Source organism: Solanum tuberosum, unplaced genomic scaffold, assembly GCF_000226075.1.
Source record: "Solanum tuberosum cultivar DM 1-3 516 R44 unplaced genomic scaffold, SolTub_3.0 scf00147, whole genome shotgun sequence".
NCBI lineage: Eukaryota > Viridiplantae > Streptophyta > Magnoliopsida > Solanales > Solanaceae > Solanum > Solanum tuberosum.
Window position 1 is genome coordinate 194321 of NW_006239070.1, and position 24590 is coordinate 218910.

Here is a 24590-nt window from a genome sequence, read left to right on the forward strand (position 1 = left end):
CCACATTGAGTCCAACTAAATTTGAATTCACAGTGGGAGATTCTACATTGAAAGTAAAGTGCTTCTAATAAAAGCGAATGAGAAATGAAACTTGAAACCTCTTAATTAAGGTTGAAAAAAATGCTTGCCAATCCACCACAACCCTCGGTGACCTATACAATATATAACAGCCATCTAGACAAGCTGTTACAAGTTCTTTCTTCATGTAGGCACAGGGAGTTTATATTGTCAAACACACAGAAAAGAATTCAAATCAATTTTGTTTATTGGGAACTTTCCTTCACCTTACAAAAAATCTTAAACCTTAATATCCACCCTTTTTCCCCTATTCATTTTCCTTTCTTAGCCACTTTTTGTAGCTACAAATCTTGATTTGAATCTGTCAATTGATTTGGTTTATGGGTTGTTTCTTTATGTGAAATGGGGTTTTGTTAATTGTTACAATTTCTTGAAATTTAGGTGTGACAGCTTGAAAAAACTTTCTTTTTTTTGCTGATAAAGTTTGGGGTGTCTTGGATTCTGTGAAGTTCTTGAATCTGGTGCTTAAAAATTGGTTCTTTTGGTCCTTGAGATATAAAGTTTACACCTTTGTAGTTTTTTTGCTAAGTAATCTTGATGTGAAGTACAATTTCCATGGAGGGGTAATTAGTAGATTCCTTAATTAAATTAGGAAACTTTAAATATGCTACTAGTATGAGTAGTCTTACTGCCACGATTCACTGAGATTTGACACTACGATGTTGGATTCTTGGAATATGTAAAACTGTAGGGAGATTGAACTGCCCTTAGGAGTATTTGGGGTTGTTGTTTGACATTTTGTTGCAATAAGTATCAATAGATTTTTGTTAGTCGGATTGACAATGGAAAATGGTATTGGTTTTTGGGCATCTCCAAGGTGTTCATATATAGATGACAATGTTATGGAGATTATGAATCTTGATACATATTCTGGGATAGAGCAAATTTTTGCTTCTTATCCAACATTTTCGCCTATTAATCCAATGTCCATCGATTATGCACCATTTGAAGAACAGAATACTGAAACTTTTCCATGTGAAGGGGAAAATTTGATGTTTCAGCAGAATGATGACCAGTTTTGTTTCGTAGACTCTAGTGAAGAGGCTGATTTGGTTGATGAAATGGGGAAGAATTCGAGCAAACAGAATTATGTTACTGATCTTGTTGAGAAATGTGTAATTCCAAAATCACCTTGTCAATCACTTGCTGAGAGAATGCTCAAGGCATTAGAATTGTTTAAAAAATCATCTGGTGAGGGAATCTTGGCTCAGGTTTGGGTTCCGATGAAGAGTGGTGATCAGTACATTTTAAGCACATATGAACAGCCATTTCTACTTGATCAGGTGTTAACTGGATATCGAGAGGTGTCGAGGAAATTCACTTTTGATTTGGAAATGAAACCAGGATCATGTCCAGGTCTTCCTGGTAGAGTTTTTACTTCAAGAATACCGGAGTGGACATCAAATGTTATGTACTACAAGGAGGCTGAGTATTTACGCGTACAATATGCAGTTGACCATGAAGTCCGTGGATCAATTGCTTTACCGATTCTAGAGGATGATGGACATGATACACTGTGTTGTGCAGTATTAGAATTAGTCACTGTGAAGGAGAAACCAAATTTTGATTTGGAAACAAGTCATGTTTGCCAGGCTCTGCAGGTTTCTGCTTTTATTCTATTAGTTCCTTTATTCTCCTTTTGTTGCATATGTACCTTTACCACTGAGAAAGAATACTTTTATTTCAGTGTATTTGAGGATAAAAATAGATGACTAAAGAAATCATAATATCTGCCTCAGAATATTTTTTGGAACCTGTTTGAAATCTTGATGAACAGGCTAATAGTCTTTACTTCAAGTATTACTTCTAACTACTAGGCATTTGCTTTTTTTTGTTTCTTCTTTTTTGGTTTTCCTTTTTATCGGGTGTGTCGGATGTAATACGTATTAATGGATGAACTTTAGATCGCAATATTGCCTTAACTGTCTTTGATTCGGTATCTAATATTTTGCGAAGAACAGAAAACGTAATTTTGCATCAATTGATTGTTTTAGATGTGTTTTTCCATGTAGCTTTTGACTTAACATCATATTGTAACTTTTCTCTTTTCTCTTTTTTTCTGGTGATGTACAGAAATTAAGTTCTTTCCTGTCAGAAGGGAAAATGCTTTGTCAGTTTTCTTCCTTCAGTATTATGTTTTGTTTGGGCATGTAGATGTCAAGACAGATACAGTGACACATCCATTTTTGTCCTCCCACTTGTTACCTTCCTTGTGGCCAACAGAACTTAATAGCAAGAAAAAGAAACCAACAAAGGCACCCAAGGGTGTGGCCTAGTGGTCAATGAAGTGGTTGAGAACCTTGAGGTCTCAGGTTCAAAACTCAACGGAGACAAATAACACTAGCTGACTCTTCCCATCTGTCCTAGTGTTGGTGGGCAGAGTTACTTGGTACCTGTTGGGTGGGGGGTGGCAGGTATCCCATGGTATTAGTCGAGGTGCGCAAAGCTGGCCCGGACATCATGGTCATCAAAAATAAAAATAAAAACATAGCAACCATAAGGAAAACATGTTCGGTTGATAAAATATGCTAAACATGTTTGTTTGATAAAATATGTTATTCTATTCCTTTCTTTCTAGTGCATCAACGTTTTTGTCTGATCAAATGTAGATCTTTATGTGTTAGCTGGGCTGGTTGAAAAGTTATGCTAGTGTCATGGGAGGTTATATAGGTTGGTTGTCAGTGCATATAGAGGGCTCGACTTTATGGTTGTCTGAATCTAATGGAAGCATGAAGTAACGGAATGTTGCTGTGTGCTCTTTTCTTTTCTTTTCTTTTTTTTCCCTTCTTGTGTTGTTTGTGGTTTGTCCTCTTGAGAATCTCTTAATCTGCTTTAATTTATCCTCAAGAATAGATGGTTTATGTTGCAGGCAGTAAACTTAAGGAGCACAACACCTCCTCAATTTTCTTCCCAGGTAATACTCAATATCTTAATCTCATCAGTGATCTATGCATTATTTCTGGCCATTTGATTGTCTTGATATAGTATTCCCTTCTAATATCCCCTTGTCTTATTGCTTCCTTGCAGAGTCTCTCCAAGAATCAAAGAGCTGCTTTAGCTGAGGTAAAAGATGTTCTGCGAGCAGTTTGCCATGCTCATAGACTGCCTCTTGCTTTGACATGGATTCCCCGTAGTTGTAGAGGAGGTGGTGGTGAAATAAGAGCGCATGCTAGAGAAAGCATTACAAGCTTAGATGAAAAAAGTGTATTATGTGTTGAGAATACAGCTTGTTATGTGAGTGACAAGGAGATGCAAGGATTTCTTCATGCATGTATGGGACATGATCTCGAAGAAGGACAAGGTATTGTTGGGAAATCCCTCCAATCAAACCACCCCTTCTTCTACCCTGATGTGAAAGAGTACCATATAAATGAGTATCCACTTGTTCATCATGCACGGAAGTTTGGTCTAAATGCTGCAGTGGCTATCAGATTACGTAGTGTACTCACCGGTGATGATGATTATGTATTAGAGTTCTTTCTTCCTGTCGATATGGAGGGAAGCACCGAACAACAGCTTCTCTTAAATAACCTCTCACGCACCATGCAGAGAATTTGCAGAAGTCTGAGAACACTATCAGATGCAGAATTAGTTGGAGAAGGGGGTGAGAAGTGTGGGTTACAGAGTGAATCTGTTCTGAATTTACCACCAATTGACTTGTCAAGGAAGAGTTCTGGGCAATCATTATTAGACAGCACTTTAGATTTGAGTAAAGCTCCTATAGATGTATGTGATCCAGAGAGAGCTGGAATAGAAGCTAATATTTCTCACAAACAGGTTTATCGCTCAACTTGTCTTCCTTCTGTTGTCTAGTCTATGTTTACACTGTGCTCGAGTATCCTGTTTCCTTTCTCCCTTTTTACATGTTCTTGAACAATTGTCTTGCGCTCTCGATAGTTGTGTTTCAATAACTCTTAGTTTATGTGCTCCTAGATAAACTATGTTCCTTCTATGTGTTTTTTGAGTCCTATTTCATCCCTTTTGTTTGTCAATACTGAAGTTATTGCATTTCATATTGTAGACACCAAGTGTATCAAGAAAACGGACAGAGAAAAAAAGAAGCGCAGCAGAGAAACATGTCAGCTTGAGTGTTCTTCAGCAACACTTCTCTGGAAGCCTCAAGAATGCTGCACAAAGCATTGGTGGTAAGAACATATACCCTCGTCAAGTGGAAACAATCAACTAATTTGGACATTTTGGAAAATTGTATTATTATGTTGGTATCTGTCCTCTTCCATTGGGTTATTATTTTGTGATTCAGATATTCCTTGCAAAAACTTTATGGACATCATCAGATTTTTGAGGCCGTCCCAATTGGGGCTAATATACACTTATTGAGTACCGTCTCTTGTCCCTTCTAACGTTGATTTTGGGGATCTTACCAGCCCATCCAAACTCTCCTATCCCGAGTCAAATATTCTATTTTTCTTTGCGCCAAGTACAACTTCTACTTCTTTGTATCTGGTAGTAGTGTCTTGAAATTTAACATGATGGTTATTACAAAAAATGGATGTCAGAAGGTTTACGTGATTTCTGTTCTTCAGTGATATTTCTTTAAAGAAAAGTGACATTACCAAAGGGTGCGGACTCTTTACGATATAAAAAGAGTAGTACATATAGAACTGTTTGAAGTTGAAAGCACAAAATTATATGATCTTGTAAAAGATGGTTGTAACATTTGTTTGTTATGTGTTTTTGTAGTGTGTCCAACTACATTGAAAAGGATATGTCGGCAGTATGGGATCACAAGATGGCCATCCCGGAAGATAAGTAAAGTGAATCGTTCTTTAGTAAAGATACGGACAGTGCTTCAATCAGTCCAAGGGATAGAAGGAGGACTGAAGTTTGATACAGTCACTGGAGGTTTAGTTGCAGCAACATCTATCCTTCAAGATTTCGACTCTCAGAAAAGAACACTCTTTCCCTGCAAAGATGTCTCAATAGAAAGTTCTGAATTCCTTTTCCAAGATGCTGTGTCTGCGCTCCAAACTTCATGCGTTGACAACCACGACTCTCTGGTGAAAATGGAAGAGGACTTGAATGTGGATGGAAACCAACTACCAGAGTCTAGTCATTTCAGTCCTAGCTCTTTCAGGGTTGGGGATAAACCAAATAGTTCATTGTCTGGAGTTTGTCATGGCTCCAAATTGGCTGCATTAGATAGAAGGTCATCCTTGCCTGCAAATCCAGACACAGTGCCATGCACCAGTTCTGTAAATGTGTCACTGGATTCTTTCCATACAAAAGGAGGATGGAGGAGCTGTGGTTTGAACACAAGCAACTTAAAGTTGGACAATTCTGGTTGCCATTTCATCAGCCGATGCCCTGATTCCATGGCTAATACTGATGATATTGAGAAGAAGATGAAAGGAAGTATCGAAATGGATGGAGATGATGGTGTTATGGAACATAACAAGGTGAGTTCTTCAGGTGTGACAGATTCGTCAAATACGTCCCGTTCAACGATGAATGGAAGTTCGTCTAGCTCCCGTAGTTCTGGTGAGAGAAAACATACAACAGTTGAGGATGGTGGCTCACAAATCACCGTAAAAGCTAGTTACATGGAAGATAAAATCCGATTTAAATTTGAGCCTTCAGCAGGGTGCTTCCAACTCTATGAAGAGGTTGCAAAGAGGTTCAAACTGCAGATAGGGACGTTCCATCTCCACTATCTTGATGATGAAGAGGAATGGGTGATGTTGGTAAATGATGCAGACTTGAACGAGTGTTTGGAAATACTCGACATTCTTGGAACCCGTAATGTAAAATTTCTCGTTCAAGACGTGTCATGCACTGTAGGTAGCTCAGGCAGCAGTAATTGCTTTTTGACAAATGGCTCTTAGTTATCCAGCACGGAAATGCTTCTTGTGTTGTATGGCCTGGGCAGGAATTCGAGGATTTCACGTATACATGGATTAGAATCATAGAAGAACAAAATCAGTTGAAATTTTGTGAAAGATTCCGGTGAAAAGTTTTCATTAACACGGAATTTGTGTCGAATAGACCTTCCTTGAGTCCTGTCATGATTCACACTCGACAAAAGAGCTTACAAGTGGCATTGCCCTTCTTCATACATGCAATATTGCTGGATCGGGCTTAATCTGCTATCGGTGTACTGTATATGTCAAAGATTGATTGTAAAAGGTTACAACAGTTTAAGGCACTAGATCGCAAGTGCCTCAACTGGTAAAAATGCAGTTAATGTTGTAAGGTAATGGTTGAAGTTGTAAAAGTAGTTTCAGTAAGGCAAAGTCCTCATATTCTTGAGGCACTACTGGTAAACCCCCAATCTTTTCCTCCTCGTTTAATATCTCATTGAAGTCCCCGCCCACTAGCCAAGGCAAGGACATTGTGTTGACCAGTTGATCGATATTATCCCAAAGCCTCAAACTTTCACAGTCGGAACATGTAGCATACATCAAAGTGGTAAAAGAGTACATATTGCATTCCTATAAAAACAGTTTCAATGTGATTTGTTGAGATGTATCCATAACTACTTCAACCTCCACAAAGAAACTTTTTTTTTTCCATTGCAATTGCTGCCAGATTGCTCCATTCCTGGTCCTCTTCTGTATTTTTTTAAATTTGTGTAGCTCTATGAAATGGCTCCACAAGTGCAATCAGAGTGAATCTATGATGCCTATGAAGTATTTGTAAGCAGTGGAAAGATTGTTGTGTCTACACTAATCTGATGATCCAAATCATAATCAGTGGAAAGCTTTACCCAGAAGGTTGTTGAATATCTGTGTCGCGTTGTATCCTACCTCTCTTTCCTCCTTTTGATTTTGGGGAGATGTAAGATTGTTGTATTCATCTGATTCACCCTCTGTTTAACTGTTGACTCATTTCGTCTTCCTCTTCCTCTTCAACATTGTGGGTTATTGTATCATGCAACTTTCTAATAGGAGACTACTTTTTCTGACTATCTGACTTCAGGAGTGGATTTCAGAAGGAAAGACTTTCCTACAAATTGCTTATGTAAGAACTAGTAGAAAGGGGTGATCAGCCTGTAAGGAAATGAAATATGGAGATCCACAAAGGAACGCTAGCTATATGCTTAATAGATGCAAGTCGAACTAAAATGAAAAAGTAGTCGTAAAGTAATGTTCTTGTCTTGGGAGACTTATTTTTATGAGTAGCTCCCTGATGATCAACTTCAGTTTCCTTAATTATGTCTTGGGAGGGTATGAGTTCCCACCTGTATCTCTTGATTATTCACTTCCTGAATAGGATGTTATTGGAGCCACCACAATAGTTTTGTTATCCAAATCATGTCCTGTGTATGTAGCTTCTTCATTCTCATCTGGAGCTTCTATGTCACGTCCATTCTTTCTTATTTTCATATTTGTTTTCACTGTAACTACCAGATCCTCTTATCTCCCATTTCTTTGACTCACTGTTGAGTTCCTACAATCCCAAAAGATTCTTGGTGGAGCTAATTTGTTATAGTACTTGAGACTCCCTAGTATTATCTTACTTTAGATGTATCAATTGTCTCGTCTGGTTCTCCTAACTCCTTGTTGTCTATGCTCACAATCTCTGCTACAGTAGTTATTGGTTACCTTCAAACTTGTTTTGTGTTTCGATATTGGTCAGGCTTGAAGAATAATGATTGGTACACCATTTACAAATTCGTAGTTCTTTGACATAGTAAAGACTCTTGTCTTTCATAAGATTCCTTCTTCTTTTCGTAGCTCTGAACATTTTCTTCATTATGTCACTGCAGTTAACCTTATTTTTGGTAAGATGTGATTTTGGCAAATCTACCTGCACCTTAACTCTTGCACAATTGGATATGGTCTTGATTGTGGCCGAATCAACATTGTATTAGAATTTGCTTACGAAGATCATCAAGTTCAGCAAAATACTATCAAAAATGATATGCTTAGCAATGAAAAAACAATTCACATCTCTTCATGTGTTGTCTGTTTCTTTTTTTATGTTATTTTTTTCATCGATGCAGGAGGACCAAGTTCTGCAATGTGCTTTTGCTTTTCTTTATCCTTCTTTTAAATAAAAAAAAAAAGCATTAGAAGTACTGACAAAAAGGCTTGCAAGCAGTCTGTAGAACAGTCTAATATTGCAAAACCATGAATTGACTTACCAAAAAGACAGCAAACTATACACGAGGAACTGAGGAAGGATATTCGAAAGTATATATACACATTATCTGGTCACTCAGTGTACCTACAGGGCTCTAACTCAAACTGGATCAGCTTCTGGCAAATCTCTTCAAAACAATATAGAGACAAAAAACAAAAGAATGGGCACAAGGAGATCCGCTCCACCACGGGGACAGCCTGCAATCATGGCATCGATATATGCATCAATATATACCTCAAAATGGGGTAACACAGTAACGTGGACACCAAGACCTTTTTAAAGAATAAAATATGGCACACGTTTGTACCATTCCCACCCCACCACCAAAAGAAAAAAAGGTAGAACAACAATGTAGGAGAAGTTTGCAAAATATTTCACGAAAAAAGACAGCTTTATAAGCAGCTGTACATGGTTTATATCCATAAGTAAAACAGAAACCTACTTCACTGTCTCATTTTGATAAGACGCAATAGCCGTCTGTTATTTATAGAGTCCGATAATCGACAATTAAAGTAGATATCAAATATCAAACTTCGGGTAATTTGGGATTTACCTAACCTAGGCAGGATTCTATATATTTGAACTCTCTTTTCGTTTTTTTTAATTATTTATGACAAGGGAAACCCACAGCTGCTACCCTTTGGTGCGCACAAGGTAAAACTCTCGCTCCTATGCAATAGCTCGCAAACCACATAGGAGAGGTAACCCGCACTAGGCAAGCCTGGTGCGACGAGCTCGACCCAGAAGGCAAACTCCTTGCTTTCGCTGGCAAGGGGTTTCGAACTTGAGACCTCCAACATGGAAGTCCCAAGCCCAAACCACTAGGCCACCCCGAAGGGTTTTCGTTTGTTTTTAAATCAATGTGTATACTACAAGAAGACACTAAATATCTCAAAACCATTGGATTTAACCCTTCAGATCGTTGCCAATCCTGCTGCTTCTTTCCCTGCCTATGCTTTATATCAAGTATAATATATGTACTATCTATCTAAAGGGAATACATTTTGGCTTACAATGTTATGTGATCACTTTATGAGCTATATCTTCGATTTAGACTGTTCCTTTGGTTGTGTTACTTCTCTACTCATTAGATGTGGGGGTTTTACCGGCTTTTTCAGCAGAGGTTCGTACAGACTCGCTATATTCTTTGGATAAACAATCCATCCCACCAAAGAAGGTTTTTTTTTAAACTAAAGAAGGTTTAAACTAAAGAATCTATATACATTAATGTTCCTACTGAACCATCTATTTTTACATTGCAAGTACACCCATCATCTGTGGAGAATATTCCTAAGCCTCAAAGGCATCTCCTGGACAATGCCCAGGAAGGTGGCCAAGGCATTACTATGCTAGGAGGAAGCAGGTGTACATGCTAAGGACAGAGGTAGATGGAGAATTATCCCGGGGGCTATCTGGTGGGCTGTTTGGAAAGAAAGGAATTCAAGATGTTTTGAGAGCATAGAGAACAATGTGCAGAAAGTTAAACTAAACTGCATTTTACTTTTAGTCTTTTGGTGTAATCAGTTATACTCTAATGACACTGTCTCTATTATTGATGTGTTAGACTCAATTTAGACGTAGAGAAGTGAAATCAGGAGTACACTTGTATATAAGGTTACAGTACGACCCATGTACTGTTTTGTGATATAATACAAAGTTACCAAGTTCAAAAAAAAAAAATGTTCCTACTGAATATTCAATTATTAATTTATAAAGATTTTTTATTTTTTTTGATAACCGAGAAATCCGTCTGTGTCCCGCGCTTTGGACCAATCACAGCCTTCTAAACTCGGTGGATAATGGGCCCTCCCCTCTACCCTTCTCCACTTAAATACCAGACTTCGCTTTGCATGGTGTGGGACTTGAACCTGCGACCTAAGCCACAAATCCTCCACCTTTTGCCACTTGAGCTAGGCCTTGGGGGCTTAATTTATAAAGATTTTCTATTTAACAAACCTACAAAACTGGTTGTCTTTTTCAATGAGTTTCTCTTTATATCACCAACTGAAAAGTTCTCCTCATAATAAAATAGTGCAGTCAAAACTAATCCCATAAATTCTCTTTATATTATTATTATGCAAGATGGCATGAAAGAAGTTGGTGTATCTATCAAACATGTAAAGAGAAATGGTAAAGTATATTAGACCAACTCTTGCAAGGTTTAGAAAATTTAATGAATGTTGTAAACTCAAAAATATAGAATGTTCAAGTCATTATGTTTGGATGTTCCTACTAGGTGGAATTCTACCTACTTGATGTTGGATACAACATAACATTTTGAGACTGCATTTGATAGGTATGATCTTATGGATAGTGGATTGTCAACTTATCTTGCTACTAATGTTTGTGAAAATGGAATTGTTGCAGCTGTACTTGAAAGTAATAATTGGCAAAATGTGAAGCACGGTAATATTTATTCAAAGGTTTTATTTATGACTTAACTGTGAAGGTTTCAGGTTCACTCATAGGCCAGTTCTAATGTTCACTTTGAAGGCATAATTGAGCTTCACGATCATCTAAAAGACTGTATGGAAAAAAGCGCAAAGAAGTTTGTCAAGTTTTGGGTGCTTCTAAAAAAATGAATAAGATGCTTTTTGTTGCCTCTATCTTAGATCCTCGTAACAACCTCGAGTATGTTGGCAGCCACTTGAGGATATGTATAGAGAGGGAAAAGAGAGGAAAATATAAGATAAAGTGATGACTTATATGAAATTTATGTTTGAAGAGAATCTAGAAAAAAATTACATAATGCATCTCGACATACATCTTTTCTCTAATTTACCGAATAAGACTTCTGATACAGCTAGCTCTAACATTAACACAAAATCAACAAAAGTGAGAAATAGGCATGAAATAAAGTGGAAAAAACAAGATACTACATGTTTGGGTGATAAGTCATAGTTAGAAAAGTATCGTAGTTATGAACAAGAGCTCAATAGTGATGATTTTGATATCTTGCAATGGTGGATAGATATGCTCCCAGAGGTGAATTTCTTTCCGAGATAGCTCATGATGTGATGGCAATTATGATTTCTAGTGTGGCCTCGGGGTGTGCATTTAGCATAGGACCCGTATACTTGATTCATTTAGGAGTTCATTGACTCCAAAATCGGTGCAAGCCCTTGTTTGTCTTCAAGATTGTATCGAAGTGAGCCTCTTCCCGTAAATCTTGAAGAAGATTTTGATGACCTTATGCAACTTGAACTTGATATAGTTTTGCGTTTTGTTTCTATTTAGTGCAAAATAAAATAGTTTTTTACTTGGTTAATTAATGACACTCTAAATTCTCTAGAGATATGACATGTAGCACCAGAGATCCCTCATTCTTGATTTCTAGTCGCAAGTTACCTCAGGCCCTTTCTGGCTTCTGCTAAGTCTTTTTTTTTTTTTTAACCGAGAAATCCGTCTGTGACCCGCCCTTTAGACCAATCACAGCCTTCTAAACTCGGTGGATAATGGGCCCGCCCCTCTACCCTTTTCCACTTAAATACCGGGCTTTGCTTTGCATGGTGTGGGGCTTGAACCTGCGACCTAAGCCACAAATCCTCCACCTTTTGCCACTCAAGCTAGGCCTTGGGGGCTGGCTTCTGCTAAGTTTTAAACATCATTCACTCTTTGTTGTAGGAATTGTAATTGTACTGAAAGATTCCACTCGTTGTAGGCTGAAGCATTAGTTGGGAAGATCTTCTTGATTTCTTCTTTGTTAGCTATGGTGTTTGGTCTAGAACAGAGCTTGAAGTTCATTAAAAACTGAAAAGGACATTGCTTCTGAAGAGAACTTCTGGGATTAGTTGGTAATTGCATTGTTGTTATATTATGAAGAGAACTTTATTGGTGACCGATTATTTTGAACTTTCAATATTATTATTGGTGTCTTGTCAACATAATTTCTTATTTAAGACTAAGAGTCATTTTGGATTGGCTTAAAAGTTGGTCAAACCTACTTTTAAGTCATTTTTAGCTTTTAGAGTGTTTGGCAAAGTTAAAAAATAACTTAAATTAAGTTTAAAATGACTAAAAAACTTAAAAGTAGATACTCTCCTACTTTTCATTTTTTAACTTAGAAGTTACTAAAGTTTGACTTTTTTAAAACTACTTTTAAAAAGCTACTTTTTTAAAGTTACGCCAAACGGACTCTAAATTTCGATGAAGTGAGACAATAACATATGGTATGTTTTGGAATTGAATGACTAGTTTTAGACTTTTAGTTGCTTCAGACCACTTTAAACTTGTTAGTTGTTTTTTTTGAGATAAAGGTAACTTTGTATTCACAAAAATTTCATCATCCAAGGGATGATGAATTGGAAACTTACATCCCACAAGGTGGTGTGCACACCCTCAAAAAGCCATACAGAATTACAAGTTTCCTTTAAAATCGACCATCTCTATGCTTTCCCCTACCAACTCTTGCTTACACCAAAAAATAAAAGACTTAAGCATTTCATTTCTATCTTCTGAAAACTATCATTTTGTCCTTCAAAACACCTAGCATTCCTTTCTTTCCATAGAGTCCACCATATACAGGCTGGAATAGTCTTCCACCAATCTTCACTTTTCCCTCTGTTGCCAATTCTTGTCCAGCTATTAAGGAGTTCCATGGTTGTCTTTGGCATCACCCAGCTAACCCCTAGTATACACAAAAACATATTCCACAATTTTGAAGCTGCTTTACAGTGAATGAACAAATGAAAATTTACTTCTGCTTCTGCTCACACATAAAGCATCTTGAGCAAAACTGCATCCCCCTTTTTTGTAATGCCTCATGTGTAAGGCAAGCTTTTCTTATGACCAACCAGACAAAGCATGCTACTTTTAATGGGCTTCTTGTCTTCCACACTAGCTTCCAAGGCCATTTTTTAGTCACTCACTGATTGACATTTATCCTCCAGTAGCAGGTATTTGACTGTGAACATTCCTTTGCTATGTAACTTCCAAATTGGTCTATCCTTTCTTTGAGATATGGCTGGAGGGGTGTTTAGCACCTCTAGTAGCCTGGCCACATCCTCGATTTCCCAGTCATTCAAAGCCCTCCTGAACACTAAGTTCCACCCTTGTTGGCTCCATACTTGAGCAACAGTAGCAGATCTTTGTAAGCTCAAGGTGTAGAGGTTAGGGAATAAGTTCCTCAGGCTATCATCCCCTTTCCAGCTTTCATTCCAGAACTCTGTTTCCAGTCCATTGCCCACACTAATATAAATATTGTTATTGAACTGTGGCCACAACCTTCTGATGGTCTTCCACACACAGCATCCAAACGACCCCAATACCTCCTCAGTAGTCCATTGGCTACACAAGCCATATTTCCCTGCTATGAATCTTCTCTATAGGGCTCCATCTTCAGTACAAAATCTCCATAGCCATTTTTGTAGCAAGCAATTATTCTGGATGGTAAGATTTCTCATGCCAAGGCCACCTTGTTTTCTGCTCAAAGTGAGTGTCTCCCATTTCACCAGGTTGTAGCCTTTCTTTTCTTTGTTCCCTTGCCAAATGAAGGATCTTCTCATCCTATTGATTTTCTTCACAATGCTCTTGGTATTGGAAATAGACTCATCATGTAGGTAGGTAACCCATCTAAAACTGACTTGATGAGAGTCAACCTACCCCCCAGTGATAGGTACTGACTTTTCCATCTTGAGAGTCTTTTCTCACATCTCTCCATCACCTCATTCCATACCTCCAACTCCTTGTTTTTGGCCCCCAGAGGCAAACCCAGATACTTCGTGGGCAAAGAGGCTATCTGACATCCCAGATTCTCAGCTAGACTTTGTAGATTGTCTACCTGATTAATTGGGAAGAGGAAACTTTTCAACCAGTTAACATGAAGCCCTGAAATGCCTCAAATATTGTAAGGATTGCTCTTAAGTGTCTAATTTGTTCCACTTCTGCTTCACAAAAAACCAGGGCATCATCTGCATAGAAAAGATGTGTGATTTCCATATCATCACCTCTCCCTATTTGAGCACTGAACCCTTTTATCTAGCCATTTACCTTTGATGTTCTGAACATGTGGTTCAGACCCTCCATAGTTAGTAGGAACAAAAAAGTTGACATAGGGTCTCCCTGTCTAAGACCTCTATGCGATTGAAAAAATCCTTCAGGCTTACCATTTATAATGAGTGAGAATCTTACATTTGAGATGCAATATTGTACCCAGCCAATCCATTTCTCTCCAAAACCCATGTCTTTCAGAATTTTTAGCAAGAAATTCCAATTAACATGATCATAAGCCTTTTCAATATCTAGCTTGCATAGGATGCCTGGTTTCTTTTGTTTTACCCTAGAGTCAACCATTTCATTAGCCAGCAGAGCAGCATCCATGATTTGCCTTCCTTTCAAGAATGCCATTTGATGTCCATCAACCAGCTTCCCTATAACTATTTTCAATCTTTCGGTGATTAGCTTAGAAATGATCTTGTACACCACTCCAATTAAGCTGATCGGTCTGAAATCCTTTAATTCCATTGCCTCAGGTTCTTTGGGATCAAAGCTATGAAAGTAGCATTAAAGGATTTCTCAAAGAAGCTCCTCATGTGGAAATTGTGGATAGTATGCATGAGATCTTCCTTAAGAATATCCCAACACTCCTTGAAGAAAGATATGGTGAAACCATCAGGACCTGGAGCTTGTCACCATCACACTGCTTAATGGTCTGTAGTACTTCTTCTTCTGTGAAAGGCCTTTGCAACCACTCATTTCTTCAGCTGAGACTGTTGGGCATCCTCTAAATTCAAAGGAAGGTCTCCATGATTCAGGTTCTGTGTAGAGCTTGGAGTAAAATTCAATCATGGCTTCCGTAATTTCTTTAGGATCCTGGGTTTCCTCACCTCTCACCAATAGCTTGTCAATTGTGTTATATCTCCTGTGGGCTGTAGCTACTCTTTGAAAAAATTTAGTATTATTGTCTCCTTGTTTCAACCACAAAGCTCTGGATTTCTGCCTCCAGCTGGCTTCTTCTTGCTTTGCTAACACTTCCAGCTCCACAAGTATTGTTGCTCTTATCAACACCTCATTTTCAAACAGTTCTCTTTCTTCTTGGATTTTGTCCAACTCAGACAATTCTTCTAGTAGGCTATTTTTCCTTCTGGTTCTTTCATTGAAGGTTTGTTTGCTCCATTCTTTCAACTTTTGTTTCAGCATCTTTAGTTTGTTGCTAAGTCTGTAGTCAGGGCACCCTTCTACCACAAAGCCACTCCACCACCCCTGCACCATCTCCTTGAAACCATCCACTTTGAGCCACCAATTTTCAAATTTAAAATAGGATTGCCTATGTTCCCAGTTCCCACATTCTAATAGTATTGGGCTGTGATCAGAGACTGTTCTGGGAAGGATGCTCTGTTTGATATTTTTGAAACACTCCTCCCACTCCATGGAGTATAGGAATCTGTCAAGTCTTGCAGCACTTTGATGATTGGATCCTCTGAACCAAGTGTATTTCCCCCAAAATAGTTCTGGATCATGTAATTCCAAGTCTTCAATCCACTTGGAGAAATCAGTCATGATATTGGTGACTCTAGTGCACCCTCTTCTTTCTTCCATGTGTCTGACTGTGTTAAAGTCCCCGCTAGTGACCCAAGGGCCTTCACTCAGTTCCTTCATTGCTACCATTTCCTCCCAACACTCTAACTTCTCACTTCTGCTATGTGGACCGTATACTCAAGTAAAGAACCATGAGAAAGAGTTTTGTATTGATTCAAACTTGTAAGTAATTGAGTAGTTCCCCTCCTCCACCTTTGTGACTGCCCATGTTCTCCTATCCCACATGATTAGGATTCCCCCTTGCTTACATCTGCTTCTATGTAGCCGCATCTCATCCATCTAAATGCCCATAACTGTTTAGCAATCTCCTCTATTCCTTTATTTAACTTTGTCTCCTGAAGACAAACCACATCCACTTTCCATTTCTGCAAACATGTCTTAACAATATTCTTGCTGGAGATGTTGTTAAGACCCCTTACGTTCCATGAGAGAAGTTTTATATTCATTTAAAAGTTAAACTGAGCACCCTCCCCCTGTTTCTGATCCCATCCACCTCTTTGTTTAGGCTAGATTGAAGGTTCTTAAGTTCATTTTTCCCTATCCCCCTGCTCTTTGGAGTTGTTGTGGTTATTTCTTTCCCTTTGTTGTCTAGCATCGATTTCCTCTCATCAATTCTCATGAGCAATGCTAGTGTTTCCTTCTCAAACCCCTCAAAGGCTACCCCATAGGTGTTGCTCAGTTCCAGTATGTGTGAGTTCACCCAACTTGGTGCTTCAGTCTCAGTTGTTTCTGATTCAACCAAATTTTGCATGGCCACTGGTTCTGCATCTAATATCTGCTGAATCTGTAAGTCTGTCTCCCTTGTTTCTGGTGGAGTCTGATCTATAGATATGTACTCATTCTCTGCTCTTCTACTCATGTCGTTATTTATGCTGGATTCTATCCTTTCCTTAACTTGCATGAGAGAATTTTCCTCCGGTGTTACTTGTGATGCCATGTTCTCCCTCACATTTAAATCTGAAGAGAACTCCCAGGCTCTGAAGGCTTCTAAGAACTGTGAAGCCAGTTCTTTTATGTTTTTAAGCCCACTAAGTGAATCCTCATGTGCCTCACATGACTTTCCCTTTAAAATAAGTGGGGGTAAATTCACTTCAGTAGGGTTATGGCCCAATGATTCTTTTGGGCCCAATATTTCTCTTTCAACAGATTGAATGTGTGCTTTATTAGTTAAAGACAAAAGTTGTTGGACCCCACTAGTGCCAGCAATTGCACATGACCTAGGGTTTGACTCAACCCTAGGCCTGTCCCCCTATACTATATCTGTAGCCTCATCAGACCTTTTACCCATTGGATTATCCCCCAATATCTGTTGGTTAAAGGACCTATTTTGCTTATCTTCTCCGGCCTCCACTTTCGCCGGAGTTTCGACCCAGATTTGCATCGTGAAGACCAGTCCACCATTTTTTATCTTTATCTCCCTCGGAATGTTACTGCCGTCACCACGGATCTCGAGTCTTGCCCATTTCAGATGGTTGCGAATACTTGTTTCCTCCTCTGTTTCAACCCATCCCCCGCAGTGGTCACCTATTGATTTGAAGACCTTGTGAGTCCATAGGTGGAGTGGGATCCCCACTATCTTGACCCAGGTTGTGTCAGGCCCATTCTTCTTCTCAATGGTTCCACTTAAGGGATTCCACCATTGTAGCCTTATTGGAGTTTTCAACCAGTGTCAATCCCCTTCCATGACCTGTTCTGCAGTCATTTTTGAATTCCATTCAAACAGAAACATTCCATTCCCCATTTCATAAATATTTAAGCCGTGTGCTTGTTTCCAGAGACTAGAAGCCCACCTTCTGACTTCAGAGAGGACTACAGAGGCATTAAATTCACCCATCAAACTTCTCTTCAAAACTTCATTTTGAGTTATTAAGGAGTCTTTAATGCTGATTACTCCTCCATTTTTAACTGTAAGGTCAACCTTCGAGTCTTTCCCATCTCTGTTTGCCCATTTAAAGCTTCTGACCATCTCTGCATAAGGAGTATTGCTATCAGTTAGCCTATATTCCTCAATGACATTTTTCATCCGGTGTGTGCTAATGAATCTTGTCATTTCTGGAATGATGAGAACTGATTTCCTTTTCCCCTTTAAATTTATAAGGCTGATGTATCTTCCAAACTTATTGTAGTTCCGCGCACAAAAGATCTCCGACAATGCTTCTGTCTTCTTCCATCTACGAACTATGTTTCCTTGCGTCTTAGATGCTTCTCTGAGAATCTAGACTATCCATTCCATGGATCTTGCTGAAGGAAGTCCTTGTGATGGTTTTTCTGTTCTTTCAGTCCACTCGTACCAAATCCCTGTCGTCCCTGAGATCTTTTCGATGTCAAAGGATTTGAAACCCACTGCGAAGTATATGATATTCTCCATCGTCTAAAACTTGGAAAGAAAGGAAGAAGGGACTAGTAGGTTTCCGGTGGTCAGAAGGGCCACCGGAGAGGGGGGAGAGACAGGCTGGTTGGGGGGTTAAAAGCTTGTTAGTTGTTGGCTCTTGGAAATTTGTGGAAATGTTTCATGCATTTCATAATCTCTGTGGTCTTTCTTTTTTATCCTGAATAGGAGAAGTCTTAAGTGGATATATGAAGAGAAACAGTTCCTTCCCTTTTGTAATGCACTGAACTACTGTAGAGATATTATAATTATGTGGACAGTGCTGCTACTATGAATTATATTTATTTTTCTTATCTAACATGAGCTTTGATACATGTACCGATAGTATCCAAGACGAAAAGTTTGATATGTTTTTTTTTTCAAGATATGCATAGTGTCAGCTATCAATTGTAGTTGATTTTTTTCTTTATATTCATGTTTTTGACTTGTATGATTATCTTTGATCGACATAAAAACAACAAAGCAAATAGCATAGGATGACTTGGAAAGTGTTTCCCAATGGCTATCGAAGATATTTGGTGTCTTTTTGCAGTATACAATTAATTAAAAGCAAACAAATTAGAGTTCAAAAATATATAGAATTCTGTCAAGTTAAGGTAACTCCTGAATTACCATATCTGGATTTATGTACCGAACCGAACTTTGAGAATTTGGTATTTGGTATAAACTTTCAATTGCCGATTACCGAATTATTGAAACCAAAGTTCGGAAATAAAGCCTACCCCTGATGATAACTGCAATTCTAGCTTGAGCAGGAAAGCAGACAATACTACCTACTAGGATGACCTTCACAAATAAATGGCATCACAGGGATAAGCAAAACAGGTAGGAAATGAAAGATACTCACTATAATTTCCCAATATTTCTGATGTTGGTAGAGCTGGCAAAGACATCTCTGCAAATTAAAGTGATTCATCTAGGCATTTGGTTAATGAAAACAAAGACGATTTATAACAGCTCTATATATAAAAAGTAGCTCTATTTTGACAGAATCGGAATTAATGTAAGTTCAGTCAAATTACCAGGAGCACAAAGAGTCCAGGATGTTGCTGTCGATGATGAAGGCCATGGAGCAGCAATATTATCATTTAAGTCGCAAGTAAAGCTGAAACCTGTTGAGTTGTCATACACCAGATCTGCTGGATAACTTCGAAGCAAGCACCCTGCTAATTAATTTGAATAACTTAATCAGTACAACTTAAGCCAAGAAAACCTAAAACGCGTTCCACACCAAATACTAGTATACAACTGTAACTGGAGAAAAGCAGCATTGACAACATACTAGTATTGTAACATGCAGTTGAATTTAGTTTTGCAGCCAAACACAGTGATGAACTTCAGTTTGCTCACTAACAACTACAGCTGTATGCATAACATTCCAGTTATCCCTAACCTAGAGGATAACCTTTCAAGTGACCACTTCTCATGAGTAGAACAGCACGTATACATATTCTGGATGACTGAAGTAGGATTAACCGAATAATTCAACATACTTATTGACGAGCAAGTAGCTGACTGATTTATAAGGTGAATCAGGGAGTATCAATCGGGGGTGTATCTGTGTGGAGAAGCATGGGCTCGCATGCAACCATGCTCCTCTTCCTATAGTATGTATAGCAAAGCTATATTCTTTAAAACATATGGGGGCACCCAAGCTCAAAGAGTTCTATGATGCAATGATTATTGGTTGCCGCTCAACAAGTGAAGTTGGGGTTCAAATCTCACAATTATCTTGTTATTTTTTCCTTTCTCTTTCTGGGATTCAAATCTCCATGTTTGAGGGCATGTCTGGTGTCCCCTCTTGTGTTTTAATCAAGTACTTTTCTTCACCTTCCTTTCTTTATTTGATTTATCCTTTCAAAATCCCCACATCTGACACATTGAAATCCCTATTCTCCTTTGTCACAGTAAAATCTTATATAAATTTTTTTTGAGACAAGGGTAACTTCGTATTCACAAAAATTTCATCATCCAAGAGATGATGAATTGGAAACTTCATCCCACAAGGTATGTGCACACCCTCAAAAGATATAGAATTACAAGTTTCCTATAAAATCAACTATCTCTATGATTTCCCCTACCAATTCTTGTTTACACCCAAAAAAACAAAAGACTTGAGCATTTCATTTTTTTATCTTCAGAAAACTTTCTTTTTGTCCTTCAAAACATCTAGCATTCCTTTCTTTGCATAGAGTCCATCATATACAGGCTGGTATAGTCTTCAACCAATCTTTTTTTCCCTATGTTGCCAATTCCTGTCCAGCTGCTAAGGAGCTCCCTAGTTTTCTTTGGCATCACCTCTGATATACACAAAAACATAATCCACAAATTTGAGGCTGCTTTACAGTGGAGAACATATGGTTATTTACCTCTGTTTTCTGCTCACACATAAAGCACCTTGAACAGAATTGCATGTGTTAAATGCCTCATGGGTAAGGCAAGTTTTTCTTATCACTAGCCAAGCAAGACATGATACTTTTAATGGGAGTCTTGTCTGCCACACTAGCTTCCAAGGCCAATTATCTGACAATGATTTATTGACATTCATCCTCCAATAGCAAGATTTATCTGTGAATACTCCTTTGCTATGCAGTCTCCAAATTGGTTTATCCTTTCTTTGAGATATACCTGGTGAGGTATTTAGCACCTCCACTAACCTGGCAAAATCTCAATTTCCCAGTCATTCACAGCCTTCCTGAACACTAAGTTCCACCTTTGTTGCCTCCATACTTGGGCAACAGTACCAAATCTTTGAAGGCTCAAATATGGAGGTGCAGGAATAAGCTCCTCAGGCTATCATTCCCTCTCCAAATTTCACTCCAAAAATCTATTTTTAAGGCCATCACCCACACTGATATAGATATTGTTGGAAATTAGGCCACAACCTTCTGATGGTCTTTCCACACACTACATCCAAAAGACCCCATCACCTCCTCAGTAGTCAATTGGCTAAGCAAGCCATATTTCCCTGCTATGAACCTTCTCCATAGGGCTCCCTCTTCAATACAGAATCTCCATAACCATTTTTGTAGTAAACAGTTATTCTGGTTGTTTAGGTTTCTCAATCCAAGGCTGATTTATGTTCAGAGTGAGTATCTCCAATTTCACCAGATTGTAGCCTCTTTGTTCTTTGTTTCCTTGCCAGATGAAGGATCTTCTCATTTTGTTGATTTTCTTCTCATTCCATACTTCCAGTTCCTTTTTTTTTTTTGGCTCCCAAAGGCATCCCCAGGTACTTTGTAGCCAAAAGTAGCTACAAAGAAGCTACCTGACATCCCAAATTCTTAGCTAGACTTTGTAAAATGTCTACCAGATTAATTGGAGAGAGGAAACTTCTTGACCAGTTGACATGAAGTCGTGAGATGCCCTAAAATATTGCAAGGATTACTCTTATGTGTGTGATTTGTTCCACTTCTGCCTCACAAAAAAACAGAGTATCATCAGCATAAAAAAGGTGTGCAATTTCTAGATCATCACCCCTCCCTGTCTGAGCACTAAATCCTTTCACACACCCATTTTACTTTGTTGTTCTAAACATGTGGTTCATTCCCTCCATAGTCAGAAGTAACAAAAAAGGTGACATTGGGTTACCTTGTCTCAGACCTCTATGATTGAAAAAATCCTTCAGGTTCACCATTTACGATGAGTGAGAATCTTACACTTTGAAATGCAAAATCGTATCCAGCAGATACATTTTTCTCCAAAGTCCATGTCTTACAGAATTTTTAGTAAGAAATTCCAATTGACATGATCATAAGCTTTTTCAATGTCTAGCTTGCATAGGATGCCTGGTTAGAATCTACCAATTCATTTGCCAACAGAACAGCATTCATGATTTGCCTTCCTCTCAAGAATGTCATTTGATGTCCATCTCCCAGCTTCCCTATAACTGTTTTCAAACTTTAAGTAATCAGCTTGGAGATGATCTTGTAAACCCCTCCAATTAGGCTGATTGGTCTGAAATCCTTTTATTCTATTGTTCCAGGCTTCTTTAGGATCGAAGCTATGAGAGTAGCATTAAAGGATTTCTCAAGGAAGCTCCTCCGGTGGAAGTTGAGGATAGGGGGCATTAGGTCTTCCTTCAGAATGTCCCAACAGTTAAATCTTATATAATTATGCCAAGTGTCTACATTTTAGTATTTTACTGTAGAAGTGGAGGATGTATCATAACGGGTTCAACTAATCTCAACATTTGTATAGGTATTTATGTTAAAAATCACTAAATTTGCAACAAGAAAATTAAAATATAATTTCGAAAGTGCAACGGATTCAAGGCTAAACACGTCAAATATAAATTTGATCCACTTCTCAGTAATAGTACAGCCATCATCTTGATATCCCAGATTCACCCCTGCTTGTGATGATCACTAAGGTACTTGTAGGGAACCTATTCTAAAGTCCTGTGATACTTGTACGATACAATTGAGCAATTATCCATATTCTCATCACTAAAGGTGTGAAAGTACAGATTCAGTTTAACGAGAAACTGGGAAAAGAAACTCGTTTCAACTTACAGTCCAACGATACTAACTGTATTCTAATATGTAAAAGAAACTGTTACAGGGCTGTTGGAAGAGGTAATAACTATAGTGGGAATAAAAATTTTATTATAACATTATGGCAGATGGAAAAGGAGAGTCCTGCAACAGTAACAAAAACTGCAATTCTCAATTCAAATTTATAAGTTTTAAGTTCTTTGGGAGCTATGTATTGGTTGTAACACAGTTCAGAGTTTTTGGGGATCATAACAACTTATTTTCCAAATATCTACGTATAGAAATTTATTAAATTGAATATTTTATGCTGAAAGGGGAAAAATAGATCAATATTTCTTGATCACTAATCAGAGAACCAAAAAACTACAAAATGACGAGGAGAATCAGTACCTTCTTGCCCGTATGCTGCTCCATTGCAAACAGACGTCAATCACAAAGAAAGCAAAAATCAGATAAAATAACAGAAATCAACAAGAGATTGAAAAACAAAATGTAAAAAATGAACAATCACCCTGGAGACTGAAGTCTTTCAGGTCAACATCACAAAGCTCGTAAACATTTGTCATGACCCCGGCCTTCTGTAACATAAAACCAAATGCCGCAGCACATATAATTGCTTGTCGATTTGTAATCAACATCTGCTTCTGTATCCCAGCAATATATGCATTTAATGAGCTACAACATGAAGGGCTTGGAGCGGCTAAATTTCTGCATGCATTGACCACTTCTAATGGCTGCTTGAATTCCAGGGGACACACTGCAACCCAGATGACAACTGCTTAAAGATATGCCCATAATCACAGCTGATATATGCTAGAAGGTATGGTAAAACACCACTGGTGTGAGCCAGCCAACCCTAACTAGTTCTGCTCTGGGGCATGTTTGTTATTGTTGTTGTTGTAGAAGGTATTGTACACAGATACAACTAGCTTTATAAAAATGTCCAAGTTAACACACAACATAAACGGGGATTATGTTGCTAACTGATTATCCTTCTCATTTGGCGTACATACCTTGTGTATATTTTCGCACTGCTTTCCTATTAGTTGACAAGAATTATGGGATACTGTTGGTAGCTCAAACACTACACCACCAACTGATGTTGACACAGCAAAATGTGGAAAGACAAAAAGCTGAAAAGGCTATGTATGCTCTAACTGGAACAGTTGAATATGAGGTCTTACAATGGATTAGAAACACCAAGACACCCAAATAAGCTTGGGACACGTTGGCGATGATTTTTACAAAGAAAAATGATGCGAGATAACAAGACTTGAAAATGAGTTTCTATCGATCTCGCAACAGAACATGACAATAAGTTAATACTTCTCAACGGTTAAATCCTTATGTGATGAAATATCATTATTAGATCCAGAAAATGCAATCAGACACACAAGGATGAGAAGATAGTTTGTCCATGGATTGAGGCCAAAGTATTAAGGCATAGTGGAAGCCACACACAGGTGGATCACAGAACCAACCTTACCTTAATTGGAAAATTTGTTGGCAAATGAAGAATAGTTGGAGAAGCCATTATCAAACCTTTCTATAAAAGATGAAGATAAGGCGCTCTTCAATTAAAAAGCAAGGCTACCGGAAAAGGATGAAGAGAGAAGCTCACAACCAAGGAGAGACTAGAAGAATCAGCATCAAAGAAACCAGCAAGCCAACAAGCAGGCAAACCAAGATTTCAACAACCGACAAAGGAACAAGTGCTACATAAATCCTCCCCTCAAGTATGTATTTCGCATGTCCCTTGCATAGAGAGTTGGGTAGAAGTTGGATGTATTGCAAGGGACATCCAAGATACTTGAGGCAAACTTGCTCCACTAACAATTAGTGGTCATGGGCTAGCTATTCTTAACCCCTTTGGCAATTAAAAAAAATTGTCTATTTCAGCATCCGTTAGAGTTGGCCAAAATCAAATCCACCCCCCCCCAAAAAAAAAAAAAAAAAAAAAAAAAAAAAAAAAAAAAAAAAAAAAAAAA

General features: G+C 38.3%; 2 protein-coding genes across 5 annotated transcripts in view; one reads left to right on the forward strand and one right to left on the reverse strand.

The window, feature by feature from the left end:
* Nucleotides 1-210: 210 nt before the first annotated feature.
* LOC102596781 (protein NLP9-like) lies at nucleotides 211-7001 on the forward strand. Its single transcript, XM_006352138.2, has 5 exons — nucleotides 211-1679; nucleotides 2948-2992; nucleotides 3106-3855; nucleotides 4100-4223; nucleotides 4780-7001. The coding sequence occupies exons 1-5, from the start codon at nucleotides 861-863 to the stop codon at nucleotides 5919-5921; spliced, it is 2880 nt and encodes a 959-aa protein (XP_006352200.1). The 5' UTR covers nucleotides 211-860; the 3' UTR covers nucleotides 5922-7001.
* Nucleotides 7002-8094: 1093 nt separating this feature from the next.
* LOC102597103 (uncharacterized GPI-anchored protein At1g61900-like) overlaps nucleotides 8095-24590 on the reverse strand; it is a 20139-nt gene continuing 3643 nt past the window's right edge. For 2 of the 4 annotated variants that reach the window (XM_006352139.2, XM_015310834.1), the window contains exons 4-8: nucleotides 23114-23359; nucleotides 22993-23007; nucleotides 19129-19272; nucleotides 18954-19001; nucleotides 8095-8378 (exon numbers count right to left, since the gene is read on the reverse strand). In XM_006352139.2, coding sequence (XP_006352201.1) covers nucleotides 8311-8378; nucleotides 18954-19001; nucleotides 19129-19272; nucleotides 22993-23007; nucleotides 23114-23359 — 521 coding nt within the window. In that variant the 3' untranslated portion in view covers nucleotides 8095-8310. The remainder of the gene's footprint in view (nucleotides 8379-18953; nucleotides 19002-19128; nucleotides 19273-22992; nucleotides 23008-23113; nucleotides 23360-24590) is intronic. The other 2 variants (XM_006352140.2, XM_006352141.2) reach the window with 2 other exon arrangements.